The sequence below is a fragment of the Lissotriton helveticus genome, chromosome 7 (assembly GCF_964261635.1).
Source record: "Lissotriton helveticus chromosome 7, aLisHel1.1, whole genome shotgun sequence".
NCBI classification, from domain to species: Eukaryota; Metazoa; Chordata; class Amphibia; order Caudata; family Salamandridae; genus Lissotriton; species Lissotriton helveticus.
Window position 1 is genome coordinate 30,354,208 of NC_136068.1, and position 15,247 is coordinate 30,369,454.

Here is a 15,247-nt window from a genome sequence, read left to right on the forward strand (position 1 = left end):
CCCAATGACTTGGCGTCAAGGAATTTGTGGAAGAACCGTGACAGGCTGCTCTGGGTCACCCCACCTAACGCAACAACCACACTCTGATAGCTCCCAGACGCAAGCAGGTGTAGGCTGCACAGCACCTGCACGTGGGGTGGAATAGCATGAGCCCTTGGGGTAGTGTGCTCCAACAGTGGTTGGAGGTCCCTGATGAGGTCCAAGATGGTGTCTGGGGCCAACCTGTACCTCTGGAGTATCTCTGCCTCTGTGAGCATGAACAAGGTGATCCTCTGCCTGTATACCTGCTCCTGTCTCTGCCATTCCCTCTCTCCTTCCTCCTGTAGCCGTAGCCATCTCGCAATGACATAAAATGCCGCCATTGTGAAAAAGTATTGCATTTTGGGTCCTTTTTTATAGGCTGCACCTGGTTACCACCTGATTTCAATCCATGGTAAATACCGACTCTTAAATACCGAATTTCAAGCAATTCGGTATTTAAGAGCTTACCTACATCTCAATATTCAATTTTACCACTTCTTATTTACCGAATCGGTATTTTACAGATTCGGTAAATTTACCGAATCGCAAACCGCTGCGATTCGGTAAATTTACCGATTCGGTAAATTATCCGATTCGGAATGTTTACCGATTCGGTAACTTTACCGAATCGGTAAATTTACCGAATCGGACGATTTTCTGTCTCCTACATCCCAAATGCTCAATACCGGTCGGTAACGGCCAACAATACCGATTTTCGGCCGTTACCGACCGGTATTGGGCTACCTACATCTGGCCCTTTGTCTCCTACATCCCAAATGCTCAATACCGGTCGGTAATGGCCGAAAATACCAATTTTCGGCCGTTACCGACCGGTATTGGGCTACCTACATCTGGCCCTATGTCAGGAAAACGATCTAGGGGGAAAGAAAAAAGTTTGGGGAAATTTATCTACGAAGACCAAGTACTACAATGAACAATAGAGAGTGTTGGGCATGGACACTTTTTGCAGGAAAAGACGTCTTTAAAGGTGGGAGTGATTGGGACGAGCTCTGGAGCAAGGGATCACTTTCTGTGTAAATCCCGTCCGGAGCGACCCCACCGAATCCCCCTCTGTCCTAGGCATCGGTCCGCATTGAACGTCCGCAAGCCGGAAACCAGGGAAGCAGTCTGCGGGGTCGTCTTGCCCGACTAAGAGGACCAGGCTCACCTGCACCAAAGACCTTCGTCCCCACTCGGTTCCTGTCCTGGAACTTCGCCCCGCTCCCCTACCCGCAGCAGCAACCCTCCGGCTTTGAGTTGTCTCTATCACTTACCGGAGTGGTAAAAGGCGACAAGGCTTCTGGAGGCGGCTCCGCCGGGCGTCAGAAATCGGGACAGCGGGAGCAGTGCCGAGCCGCGATCTGAAGAACGGGATGGCAGCGGAAGCTGTGGGACGCCTGTTCACGACGGTCAATTACCGGTGAGTGACTAGACTGTCCAGGAGAGGCCGAGGGCCACGCGTCGGTCCCAACGCTCTTCACCGCCAGGGCTGCCTGTCCCTAAGATGGCCGTCCGCCTTACAAAGAGCAAAGACTTTAACAGAAACGAGTGAGCCCAACTGCAAGAAAAGGCCCTCGCAACACCAGCCCGTCATCGCAGCCAGGGGTACAAAGCAGCGATCCACAAGGACGCCTCACCCAGTCCTCCACGCAAGCACCATCCTTTTTGCTCACGCTGAGGGCCGCCTGGCCCTAATATGGCTGCCACTCGGGACACCAAATGGACAGGGAAACCGGACTTGATTCAAGTTTACCTATCCTCTAACCGCAACAAATCATTTTCTTCTTTCAAAGGGGCAGAGGAGGCCCCTAATTAACAGCGTCTACTACCCTATTAACTTAACGAATAAATTAAATTAGCAATCTAATTTCTCCTAGCAATGGGACATTGGAGACCACTAAATAACAGCGTCTATCAATTTAATTATGCTGTAGATCACCCACCTTTGGGTATCTACAAACCGGCAAAGGCAAATAAGGAGTTTCCTTTCTCCAATTACTCCATTTGGGACCACATTGCGCTAGCATGACGCCACGACCTAAGGAGACAAACACAGATCTTCAGGGACACCATCCCCTGCGCCCCCACACCAGCTCCGGCTCTCCCGCCCCTGCCTAGAGATGCCTGACCCCTTCAGGGCCTCCTCCTCAGACATCGCATACTCTTGTACTGGGCAAGTAAGGAATTTTCCCAACCTAACTACCCCACCTGGGTCCTCGCTGTGCTAGCCCGACGCCACGTCCAGAGGAGACATACGATAATCTACAGAAGCACTGGACTCTTCCGCTCACGTAAGCTCCAGCTCTCTCCACCCCTGTCAGGGCTGCTGGGCTTCAACACGGCCGCCACACCGGACAGCACAAAATCTTGTTTAAACTAACTTCTTTGTACCAATCTCAGCGAGCCTCCCCAAGGAAGGTGTAATGTGGGTCCCAGGCTGAACTCCCTCTCTTCCGATTCTACAACAAAATCCTCCCCCATTGCTAACACCGCTCTCAGTCACCTAGTGGCCACACCCCCCTTAGTTCTATCACAATGCCTCCGTCCCTGCGTCTAGACATGCACCCCGGCCCGTCACCCAACCTCTTATCTCCTCTTGGACGGAATACCTACACAAATTACATTCCCACACAGCCTCTCCTTCAAAGCCAAAAAACGCTTCAAACAGAATTTAATCAGACAACACCCCGAAACCCTAATCGTGGACACCTACCATTGCTCAACGAGAGGGCTGAGAAAAATGGACTTCATTTTCCATACCACCCGACCAGACGTTTCGGTCACCACCTTTAATTCACTCCTCCCGGTCTCCAAAACCACCTTATCAGAATACAACCGGAAACTAACTATCTCCCCCCTGAACCAACAGTCCCTGACCGGAGACATCTCCATCACCATCTTCATGAATGGCACCATTCTAATCCAGGCGAAAGACGACAACCTAGAATTCTTCGACTCCCTCTTCCACACTCTTAAGACGGCCACGGCTCACTACCCTTTACAGCCGCACCCCGCCACCCCCTTTGACCCTCGCCAAACTTCTAACCCGCAGAGCATGCTCCATTCACCCCAACAATCCCCTCCCCTCGCTCTTAATCACGTCACCAGCCATCCGTCCCACCCAGCCCCACCCCCCTCTCTCCTACATCCCCAAACCTCCTCCCCCTTCTCCCAAACTCCCAGAACTCCCCCACCCCCCTACCCCTCCGACTTCCTTACCCCCTTCCCACATCTCCCACACCCCCACAGGTTCTCAGTCTCCTTCCCACAGAGATCCCAGTCCCCCCTCCGTCCACGAGTCACAACCCCCTGCACGATCTCTCACTCCTACTGCTCACACTGTCCCCCTTAGTGAAGACACCCACCTCCTCCAAATAGACCGCAACCCCCTTCCCTCCCTATCCCCCACCCATCCGAACTCGAAACACGAATCAGATCCTCCCTCCCTGTCTATCCCCCCTAATAGTAACTCGCCCCGCAGCCCCTCCCCCCACCCTGCCCTTGCCCAAAAGTTTCCTAAAGCCAATTACGTGCCTCCCTCTCCCGTCATACCTCTCAACAGTAACTCGCCCCAAACCCCCTCTCCCTCTCCAGTCCTCCCACAACCGAACTCTAACTTGGACCCGGGCCCCCCGTCACAGACCCCCCATCCAACGTCCTGCTCCATTACTCCTCCCACGCCAAGCCCAACTTCACCCACTCGCCCCCCTCCACCCCACCCCCTCCCTCCTGAACCAAAGGGATGCGTCATATCTACAACAATGTGACGGATCCCTTTGCTTTCCCCTGTACTGGCGCACAATTAGCTGCCATGCGCCAATGCAGGCACCCTTGCACCACGTGTGCCTGCGTTATGGGGAGGATTGCTTTTTGTGCAGGAAGGGACACCTTCCTGCACATAAACAATAACAAGAGGTGATTTCCTTGTTCTATGTGTGCTGCAGAATGCAGCACGCATAAAAAGAGGAAGAAAACGAGGAGAAATGAAAACATTTCTCCTCGTTGCAACTCCCTACACCTCTCCTGGGGAGTCTTAGCATTTTGACGCATTTCTAGGTTTACGATTTCTCGTAAATCTTGAAATGCGGCAGAAGCCATGGATGTTGCGTGGGAACCCCCCCAGCAATACCCAAGGCACACCCTTTTCACACAAAGTGTTGCGGGCAAAGGGGCCATATTTACAAGAACACAAAAAGCCACACAGGGTAGTTTTATGTGTTCCTGTAAATATAGGGCAGCAGGTTGCGTTGCCGGTGTGTCACAAAAAGTGCCGTACCAGCGGTGCAAGGGGCTTGTAAATAAGCACTGGAGTGTTTGCACTTTCACAGAATCAGACCGATGTGGCAGAGTGAGGAGATGTTAATGGCCGAACATGCACCATATACATGCATATATCATGAAATCTTACATTATCTCACTTATGTGAGCACCTCCTGTCTGTATATTGTGGCCATGACCACTTTCTCTGCCTTTGAGTTTTCCTCTGCACGCTAATGCCTATCTGCTGTTTAATAAGTACAAACCACTAATCTGTTTATTTTCCTGTCTTTTGATTGGCAGATCGCATCTCCAATGTGTTCATCTCTAGTAATGTGACTTCAGGTCACCTTTGGGAAAATGAAGGATCAGTGAATCTGACCTGCTCGGCTCTGGGAATGGATCCCATCTTCTCCTGGACGTTCAATGGAGGCGCCCTGCCTCAGGACCCACGGTACCAGCTGTCGCCGGACGGGTCATCCCTGGTAATCAGCCCGGTGACCAGACGAGACGCTGGACCCTTTGTCTGCTCAGCGTCCAATCCTGCTTTTACCCAGAGCAGCCAGCCATTGCTGCTTACGATCTCCTGTGAGTACTGCCTGGAGAGTGGATGAAGCGATGGATGATTGTGAGAAGTTGGCCTGGTAGGGGATGTTTCCAATTCTGGAACCACCTACTACCTGACCAAACAATCCCTTATGGTGTCTGGTTGTAAGTCAACCTTATTAGACAAGCTATCCTAGGGGTAGCATGGACTAAGCAGCCTAAAGGCTTAACTTAAGAGGTCGTGTTAAGCGAGCTGTTTTACCACATACAATCCTGTAATACCAAATGAAAGGACACCACACAAGTATATATTATAAAAATATATGTGTTTATTACTAAAAACAATCCCCAGTATTCTTTATGAATAAAGGGGCACAAGCGTTAAATCAAAAGCACTGTTTAAACATACAAAGTTGCACAATTATGGATGAGGGCAGGGGGCCACTCAAACCATATACTAAACAAGTGGTATAAGAGATGCCACTCGAGCAGTGGTTAGGCCTAGGGCCTAGGGAATCGCTGGGAGCAGTCAGGACAAGCAATGCTGAAGTCGGGAATGGCCCTCGGGATTCGGGAGATGTGCGGAAAGCGCACGCACGCACCAATGTTAACCAATGGTGCGTAAAAGTTGTAAAGTTAAAGTTAAAGGACACTTCCGCTGAACCTAGAGGAACAAAACTTAACACACAGACCTAGAGGTGTGCACCAGTGTGGGAACACCGGCGGAGCAAAGTTACCTCACCCACAGGAAGTGGGTGCACAGGGTCGAAGTGGCGTCGGGTTCTGACTCGCAGGCTCTTGGTGCTTGAAGCTGAAAGGGCTGCAGGCGGGTTAAAGATGAAGTGTCCGGTGGAGTCCAAGGGTGGACTCAAGTTGTAGAGTACCTGAAAGCAGAGGGGACAGAGTCTGGGTCACTCAGCAGTGACCAGGGTGGAACCAGGACGGAACCAGGCAATGTCGGGCGCAATCAGGTGGTCGTCGAGGAGCTTCTCTCCGCTGTCACGTGGGCTCTGGGGCATCTGCGACGTCCAGGAGCAGGTCACGATCTGTCCCACGCAGGCTCTCACCGTCGGTGCAGTCGGCTTCAAGTTTGGAGCAAACAAGCCTTGGCAAGAGCAATCCACGCGGGATCGGAAGATTGCTTCTCACTCGGACCAGGAAGGTCAGAGTCGGGGCTCCTTTTCAGGGGAGCTGGTGTGGATCTGGAGCAACCAAATTCACGAGTCTTCTTAGTTAGTTCGTCGGCACAGGGACCACTAGCCAGCTGGCAAGTGACCGGGCCAACGCGTTGAGCCAAATAGAGCCAAAGGGCCCCACGCAGCACTCGTCGAGTGTGGAGGGCTGAACTTCGGCTCAGGAGCAGCTCAGGGTGGGGGCTTCTCAAACCCCGGTGCACAGCTTCGAGGATCACTCGTGGGCTGCACGGTCAGCGTCTCGTGGTCAATTCAAGATGGCGTGCCCCACGCTTCCGGTCGCCTCCAGGGGTCTCAGCTTTGCAGGGACTGTGGATCGGGCTGTTAGAAGGCAGGCAAGCTTGATCTCGTCGATCTCAGTCGCTCGAGTTCCGGCGGGAACTGCAACTAAGTAGACGTCGAGGGCTGGATGGTGCCTGCTGCTGCAGGGTGGTCACTCCTTGACCACAAGGGAGATTCTTCGGGCTTCCACGTTGAGATGGAGGGCGAAGGGTCCAGAATTTCGTTTCAAATGTTTCTTCCAGAAAATCTGATGTGCATTGGCACTGCTCCCACTCTTATTCGAATCTGGGGGGCGTGATTACCTGCTAGGTCCCCTCCTATGGGTGGGACCCAGGAAGTGGGTGGATACACCCCCTTCCTTTGATCCAGGCCGCCCTGGCACGAGGGCTGGAGTGCCCCAGAACCGGTTTGGCCGGATTATGCAAGGGGCAGCCTTGTGCGCCCCAAGCAGTGTCTGGTTTCTTTCAAACCTCCCTGCTACAATACACTATCTCCTGTCTGGAGGGCGGTGACACCCTCCTGTGACAGGAAACCCTTTGTCCAGGACCCATTTGGTTGAGTTTTGGTCAACTGCAGGGGTCCAGACATTTGTCTGTGGCAGGGGCATCCATTTTGTGGATCTTAAGGTCTTTGGAGAAATTAACCGCGTTTAAGCAAAGTAACATGTCTTACCCCTCTAGAGGGGTGGAATGCCATCCCCGTCGCCAGAACTGGCGAGGGGATGGTATTCCAAATCGTATGACACCTTACACGACATGTTTTGATAAAGCCAAACCAAAGTTGCTATTTAACCGCGAGGATTATAAGGCACTTAAGAGTATATGGTATGGCATTATCCTGAAACAGCTTAGGGAGTTGTTCCCGACAGCTGCAGACAGGCTCAGCTCATGCTAGAGCTCCATCTCACATAAAACCACGCACTCAGCCTCCAGGATTGATGAGGCCTTTCCATAGGAGTGGCTCACAGGTTTACATGTGTCCAGATATAGGTTTAGACATAGGTATACTATATCTAAGCAAGGGGTGTGTACACCACCTTACCCCAGCTGAGTGATCAGCCAGTTGTGTCAATTTAAGAACCAGCCAGGGGTGGCAAAAGATATGCTGCAGCCCCTGGTAGGCCTTGGTGGCCCCTATGCCCTGGGCACCTATAGTGCATTATACAGGGGCTGACAAGGAGTCCATTTCCAATTGGTATGTGCCTATAGCACATGTGTCAGTAATTTAGTGAGAGAACAGCAGGCTGGGGGTCTGATCAGCAGGCCCACAGCCTCAGTAGTCGAAAACCAGTGAAGCAAAAAGCAAAAATTTGGGGTGACCATAGGATAGCAGACCCTACTCTCCTACACAACCCCCCCCCCCAAACGCAGGGACATTAAACTAACCTTGACCAGATAAGTCTTCATGTTCTAAGTGGAAGTACCGGGAGAGACCATCTGCATTACCATGGTCAGTCCCTGGGCGGTGCTCCACTGTAAAGTCCATCCCCTGTAGGGAAATGGACCACCTGAGCAGTTTGGGATTTTCACCCTTCATCTGATTAAGCCACAAGAGGGGCTTATGGTCTGTTTGCACCAGGAAGTGAGTTCCAAACAAGTAGGACCTCAACTTCTTTAATGCCCAAACCACAGCAAAGGCCTCCCTCTCAATGGCTGACCAACGTTTTTCTCTTGGGGTCAGCCTCCTGCTAATGAAAGCAATAGGCTGGTCTTGACCATCTTGATTAAGTTGTGAGAGCACAGCTCCCACCCCCAACTCAGAAGCATCTGTCTGTACAATGAACTGTTTGGAGTAGTCAGGACTCTTTAGGATAGGTGCAGAGCACATGGCCTTCTTCAGGTCTTCAAATGCCTTCTGACAGCTAACTGTCCACTGAACCTTTTTTGGCATCTTCTTGGATGTCAAGTCATTTAATGGTGTCACTATATACCCATAGTTCTTCACAAACTTCCTGTAATACCCAGTCAGGCCCAAGAAGGCTCTGACTTGTGTCTGGGTAACTGGAGGAGCCCAGTCCTGTATGGCCTGGATTTTGCTCTCCAGTGGCTGAACCTGGCCTCCACCTACTTGGTGGCCCAGGTATACAACCTTACTCTGCCCTATCTGGCACTTAGTGGCCTTGATAGTTAGGCCTGCCTTCTGCAGGGCCTCCAAAACTCTCTTCAGGTGGATCAGGTGATCCTCCCAGGTGGAGCTAAAGACAGCAATATCATCCAGATAAGCTGCACAAAAGTCATCCAACCCAGTAAGGACTTGGTTCACCAACCTTTGGAAAGTGGCAGGTGCATTCTTCAAACCAAAGGGCATTACCACAAACTGATAATGTCCACTAGGGGTAGAGAATGCTGTCTTGGCCTTTGACTCCTCAGCTAGTCTGATTTGCCAGTAGCCAGCTGTCAGATCGAATGTGCTCAGAAACTTGGCAGAAGCCAATCTGTCAATGAGCTCATCTGCTCTTGGAATGGGGTGAGCATCTGTCTTAGTGACAGCATTGAGACCCCTGTAATCCACGCAAAACCTCATTTCTCTCTTTCCATCTTGGGTATGAGGTTTTGGCACCAGGACTACTGGGCTGGCCCATGGGCTCTCTGATGGCTCAATCACTCCAAGCTCCAACATCTTTTGCACCTCAGCCTTGATGCAATCCCTGGCATGATCAGGTTGCCTGTAGATCTTATTCTTGACAGGCAGACTGTCACCAGTGTCCACTACATGGGTACACCAGTCAGTCTGGCTGGGTGTGAGTGAAAACAAATGCCTGTGGGCCTGCAAAACTTGTCTGCAGTCCACCTGTTGCTGGTCAGTGAGGCTGCCTTCCAAGGCTACTCCACCAACTGAACCATCATCAGGGTTCTGAGAAAGCAGGTCTGGGAGAGGGTCACTCTCTTCCTCCTGTTCCCCATCTGTGGCCATGAGCAAGCTCATGTCCTCCCTGTCCACAAATGCTTTCAAGCGATTCACATGGATTACCCTGTGAGGGCTCCTGGGTGTTCCAAAGTCTACCAAGTAGGTGACTTCCCCTTTCTTCTCAATAATAGGATAGGGTCCACTCCATTTGTCTTGGAGTGCTGCTGGAGCCACTGGCTCCAGTACCCACACCTTCTGTCCTGGTTGGAACTCTACCAGCACAGCCTTTTGGTCATGCCAAGCTTTCTGTAATTCTTGGCTGGCCTCCAGGTTTTTGGATGCTCTTTCCATGTACTCAGCCATCCTGGAGCGGAGACCAAGTACATAGTCCACTATGTCTAGTTTGGGCTTTTTGAGAGGTAACTCCCATCCTTCCTTCACCAAACACAATGGACCCCTCACAGGGTGGCCAAACAAAAGTTCAAAAGGGCTGTAGCCAACCCCCTTCTGTGGGACCTCTCTGTAAGCAAAGAGCAGGCAGGGTAAAAGAATGTCCCATTTCCGCCTGAGCTTCTCTGGTAATCCTTTTATCATGCCTTTAAGGGTCTTGTTAAATCTCTCCACAAGCCCATTGCACTGTGGATGATATGGGGTGGTAAACTTATAGTTTACTCCACATTCCTTCCACATTGCTTTCAGATAGCTAGACATAAAATTCGTGCCTCTATCTGATAGTACCTCCTTAGGAAAGCCCACTCTTGAGAAAACTGCAATGAGGGCCTTTGCCACCACAGGTGCTGTGGTGGTCCTTAGGGGAATAGCCTCTGGATACCTGGTGGCATGATCCACTACCACCAGTATGAATCTGTTCCCAGATGCTGTTTGGGGGTCCATTGGACCCACAATATCAATTCCAACTCTCTCAAAGGGGACCCCCACCACAGGTAGTGGTATTAGGGGGGCCTTTGTTGTGCCACCTGACTTACCACTGGCTTGGCAAGTGACACAGGAGCGACAAAACTCCTTGACATCCTCTGACATGTGAGGCCAGTGAAAGTGTGAAACAAGCCTGTCCCACGTCTTGTTCTGGCCTAAGTGTCCTGCAAGGGGAATATCATGGGCCAAGGTAAGGAGGAATCCCCTAAACTGCAGAGGTATAACCAACCTCCTGGTCATGCCAGGCTTGGGGGCTCTAGCCTCTGAGTAAAGGAGTCCATCATCCCAATACACAGTATGGGTACCTTGGGCATCCCCAGCAGCCTCAGCAGCAGCCTGCTGTCTGAGGGGTTCAAGGGAAGGGCAATCTAATTGAGCCTGCCTCAGGTCTGCCCTTGAGGGTCCCCCTGTCCCCAGAAACTCAACCTGGTCAGGTTCAAGCTCCTCAGAGACAGTCTCCTCTTGGACTGCAGAATCAGTTTCCTCTGAAACTTGATCCTCAACCTGGGGCAAGGTGGAAGGCTGGGCCTTTCCTCTCTTGCTCCTTCTCTTGGGTTGTGGCTGGTCTATTGTTTCAAGATCCACCACTGGTTCAGGAAGGCACTTCTTAGCCTGAGCCCTTGTCATGGCAAGGACATGCTCTGAAATCCCTAGCATTTCTGCATGAGTCCTGTACTCCACTTCTGACCATGCTGAGCTTTCAAGGTCATTGCCTAACAGACAGTCTACTGGTAGGTCTGCACTCACCACAACTTTCTTTAGGCCATCAACTCCTCCCCAGGAGAAGTTCACAACTGCCACACTATGGGAAGTAGTGGAGTTGCTTGCATTGGTTACTAGGTAGCTCTCTCCTAGTACAATCTGTCCAGGGTCCACAAAGTCAGGTGTCACCATTGTGACACTGGCACACGTGTCCCTGTAAGCTTGAGCCAGTTTCTCATTAATTAAGGGAGTCTGCCTGTATTTGCCCAGGTTAGTGGGGCTTACTGCAGTGGGCAACTCAATGTCCACATCATACAGGAGAACTGCCTGTGTAGGGATTCTGACTAGGCCAGATCCTACTTCAATACCCAGGGTCAACCCAGCTACACCCTTGGACTGTGTTCCACCACTGCTTACTGTACTTGGGGTTGCAGTTGCTTTAGGAGCTGTAGTGGTGGGAACTGGATTTGCCTTGGTGCACTCACTGCCCCAGTGTGAAACTGATTTGCAGGTATTACACCAAGGTGTCTTTGGACCTTTGTTCTTCTTCTTCTTGTTACCATTTTGGGAACCACCCTCCTTACTATTAGTTTGGGGGCCTGAAGACTTCTGGTCTTTTTCTTTATCTTTCTGATTCTGATTACCACCCTTCTGGTCTGTTTTCTTCTGGTCACCACCTTGGTTCTGGGGTTTCTGCTTAATCCTTGTTCTGACCCATTTGTCTGCCTTCTTTCCCAATTCTTGGGGAGAGGTCAGATCAGAGTCAATAAGGTATTGATGCAACAGCTGGTTTGTACAGTTATTAAGGATCTGTTCTCTCATCATAAGATTGTACAATCCTGTATAGTCTGAAACTTTACTTCCCTGCAACCAACCCTCCAAAGCCTTAGTGGCACACTCAACGAAATCAGTCCAGTCTTGAGTCTGTGCTTTTTGGGTGTCTCTGAACAACAACCTGTATTGCTCAGTGGTTAGGCCATACCCTTCAATAAGAGCACTCTTCAAAACAGAGTAGTTTTTGGCATCCTCAGGTCTAACTGTGAGGAGCCTGTCCCTCCCTTTCTCAGAAAAGGAGTACCACAAAATTGCAGCCCACTGATCCTCAGGAACCTGCTGTACCATGCAGGCTCTCTCAAGAGCAGTCATCCATTTGTGGATGTCATCCCCTTCTTTAAAGGGGGGCACAATTTTTGTCAGGTTTCTATTGTCATAGCCCCTGTCTTTTTCTCTTGGAAAATTGCTGCCACCAGTGGCATCTAAGCCACTTAATTTCTGCTCTCTTGCCAAGGCAAGTTTAGCTTGAGCTAAGGTAAGTCTAGCTTGACTCAGGGCTACCTCCTCTCTCTCTATCTGGAGTTTGACAGCCCTCATTCTAGCCCTATGCTCAGCTTTCTGAGAAGCAGTCATGCCTCTCTCTGATTCTCTGGAGGCACTAGAAATATGAGAGTCCCCTGAGGGAGATCTCACTCTTCTGTTGCCTGGGAGAATAACATGTTGGGTTCTGGGGAGGTGCTGGCCCTCTCCATTCCCCAGTAGGTCCAAGTTGGCCTGGCTAAGCCTGGCAACAGGAACCTGGCTACCCTGATCCTGGACTTCTAAGTCCTCAACATCTGAGTCCTCATCTAAGTCATCATCATCATCCTCCTCCTGGGGGAGATCAGTTACAGGGGGGTTCCCTCCATTTCCTGTTTCTAGGGAAGCTTCCTTTGCCTTCTCTAAGTCATCCTGTTCTAGGATTTCTACCAGGATTTGGCAGGTGGGGCTTCTGCCCCTTTTTAACCCTCTTGCTTTGCACAAGGCAATCAAGTCTCTACGGGTTAACTTGTCATATCCAAAAGTTGTCTGGGTAAGGTCAACTGTCACAGGATTAGACCCTGAGGCTTTTCCTGTGTCAGACATGGTTACTAGTGAGGTGTAAGTGGTGCACTTACCTACACTAAGTGTTTTCCTACTGTACCTTGCTAGTGAGTTGTAGTCAGGGTGTGCTAATCCCTTTAATCTACAACTACTAAGTTCAGTAGAACTTAATATGCTAAGCTTTTGATTTATATGTACCTAGAGGTACTTGATGTGATCTTTCAATTTGATATAAAGATTGCAATGGTAAAACAACAGCAAGCTCAAATCCGCACCGCTGCTCACCAATGTGAGAAGTTGGCCTGGTAGGGGATGTTTCCAATTCTGGAACCACCTACTACCTGACCAAACAATCCCTTATGGTGTCTGGTTGTAAGTCAACCTTATTAGACAAGCTATCCTAGGGGTAGCATGGACTAAGCAGCCTAAAGGCTTAACTTAAGAGGTCGTGTTAAGCGAGCTGTTTTACCACATACAATCCTGTAATACCAAATGAAAGGACACCACACAAGTATATATTATAAAAATATATGTGTTTATTACTAAAAACAATCCCCAGTATTCTTTATGAATAAAGGGGCACAAGCGTTAAATCAAAAGCACTGTTTAAACATACAAAGTTGCACAATTATGGATGAGGGCAGGGGGCCACTCAAACCATACACTAAACAAGTGGTATAAGAGATGCCACTCGAGCAGTGGTTAGGCCTAGGGCCTAGGGAATCGCTGGGAGCAGTCAGGACAAGCAATGCTGAAGTCGGGAATGGCCCTCGGGATTCGGGAGATGTGCGGAAAGCGCACGCACGCACCAATGTTAACCAATGGTGCGTAAAAGTTGTAAAGTTAAAGTTAAAGGACACTTCCGCTGAACCTAGAGGAACAAAACTTAACACACAGACCCTAGAGGTGTGCACCAGTGTGGGAACACCGGCGGAGCAAAGTTACCTCACCCACAGGAAGTGGGTGCACAGGGTCGAAGTGGCGTCGGGTTCTGACTCGCAGGCTCTTGGTGCTTGAAGCTGAAAGGGCTGCAGGCGGGTTAAAGATGAAGTGTCCGGTGGAGTCCAAGGGTGGACTCAAGTTGTAGAGTACCTGAAAGCAGAGGGGACAGAGTCTGGGTCACTCAGCAGTGACCAGGGTGGAACCAGGACGGAACCAGGCAATGTCGGGCGCAATCAGGTGGTCGTCGAGGAGCTTCTCTCCGCTGTCACGTGGGCTCTGGGGCATCTGCGACGTCCAGGAGCAGGTCACGATCTGTCCCACGCAGGCTCTCACCGTCGGTGCAGTCGGCTTCAAGTTTGGAGCAAACAAGCCTTGGCAAGAGCAATCCACGCGGGATCGGAAGATTGCTTCTCACTCGGACCAGGAAGGTCAGAGTCGGGGCTCCTTTTCAGGGGAGCTGGTGTGGATCTGGAGCAACCAAATTCACGAGTCTTCTTAGTTAGTTCGTCGGCACAGGGACCACTAGCCAGCTGGCAAGTGACCGGGCCAACGCGTTGAGCCAAATCGAGCCAAAGGGCCCCACGCAGCACTCGTCGAGTGTGGAGGGCTGAACTTCGGCTCAGGAGCAGCTCAGGCTGGGGGCTTCTCAAACCCCGGTGCACAGCTTCGAGGATCACTCGTGGGCTGCACGGTCAGCGTCTCGTGGTCAATTCAAGATGGCGTGCCCCACGCTTCCGGTCGCCTCCACGGGTCTCAGCTTTGCAGGGACTGTGGATCGAGCTGTTAGAAGGCAGGAAAGCTTGATCTCGTCGATCTCAGTTGCTCGAGTTCCGGCGGGAACTGCAACTAAGTAGACGTCGAGGGCTGGATGGTGCCTGCTGCTGCAGGGTGGTCACTCCTTGACCACAAGGGAGATTCTTCGGGCTTCCACGTTGAGATGGAGGGCGAAGGGTCCAGAATTTTGTTTCAAATGTTTCTTCCAGAAAATCTGATGTGCATTGGCACTGCTCCCACTCTTATTCGAATCTGGGGGGCGTGATTACCTGCTAGGTCCCCTCCTATGGGTGGGACCCAGGAAGTGGGTGGATACACCCCCTTCCTTTGATCCAGGCCGCCCTGGCACGAGGGCTGGAGTGCCCCAGAACCGGTTTGGCCGGATTATGCAAGGGGCAGCCTTGTGCGCCCCAAGCAGTGTCTGGTTTCTTTCAAACCTCCCTGCTACAATACACTATCTCCTGTCTGGAGGGCGGTGACACCCTCCTGTGACAGGAAACCCTTTGTCCAGGACCCATTTGGTTGAGTTTCGGTCAACTGCAGGGGTCCAGACATTTGTCTGTGGCAGAGGCATCCATTTTGTGGATCTTAAGGTCTTTGGAGAAATTAACCGCGTTTAAGCAAAGTAACATGTCTTACCCCTCTAGAGGGGTGGAATGCCATCCCCGTCGCCAGAACTGGCGAGGGGATGGTATTCCAAATCGTATGACACCTTACACGACATGTTTTGATAAAGCCAAACCAAAGTTGCTATTTAACCGCGAGGATTATAAGGCACTTAAGAGTATATGGTATGGCATTATCCTGAAACAGCTTAGGGAGTTGTTCCCGACAGCTGCAGACAGGCTCAGCTCATGCTAGAGCTCCATCTCACATAAAACCACGCACTC

General features: G+C 51.0%; 1 protein-coding gene across 1 annotated transcript in view; it reads left to right on the plus strand.

The window, feature by feature from the left end:
* The window catches only part of LOC144768903 (cell adhesion molecule CEACAM1-like), a 235,468-nt gene that overhangs the window by 15,717 nt on the left and 204,504 nt on the right, over positions 1-15,247 (plus strand). The window contains exon 2 of the mRNA XM_078652916.1: positions 4,582-4,866. Within this exon, the coding sequence (XP_078509042.1) occupies positions 4,582-4,866 (285 nt within the window). The remainder of the gene's footprint in view (positions 1-4,581; positions 4,867-15,247) is intronic.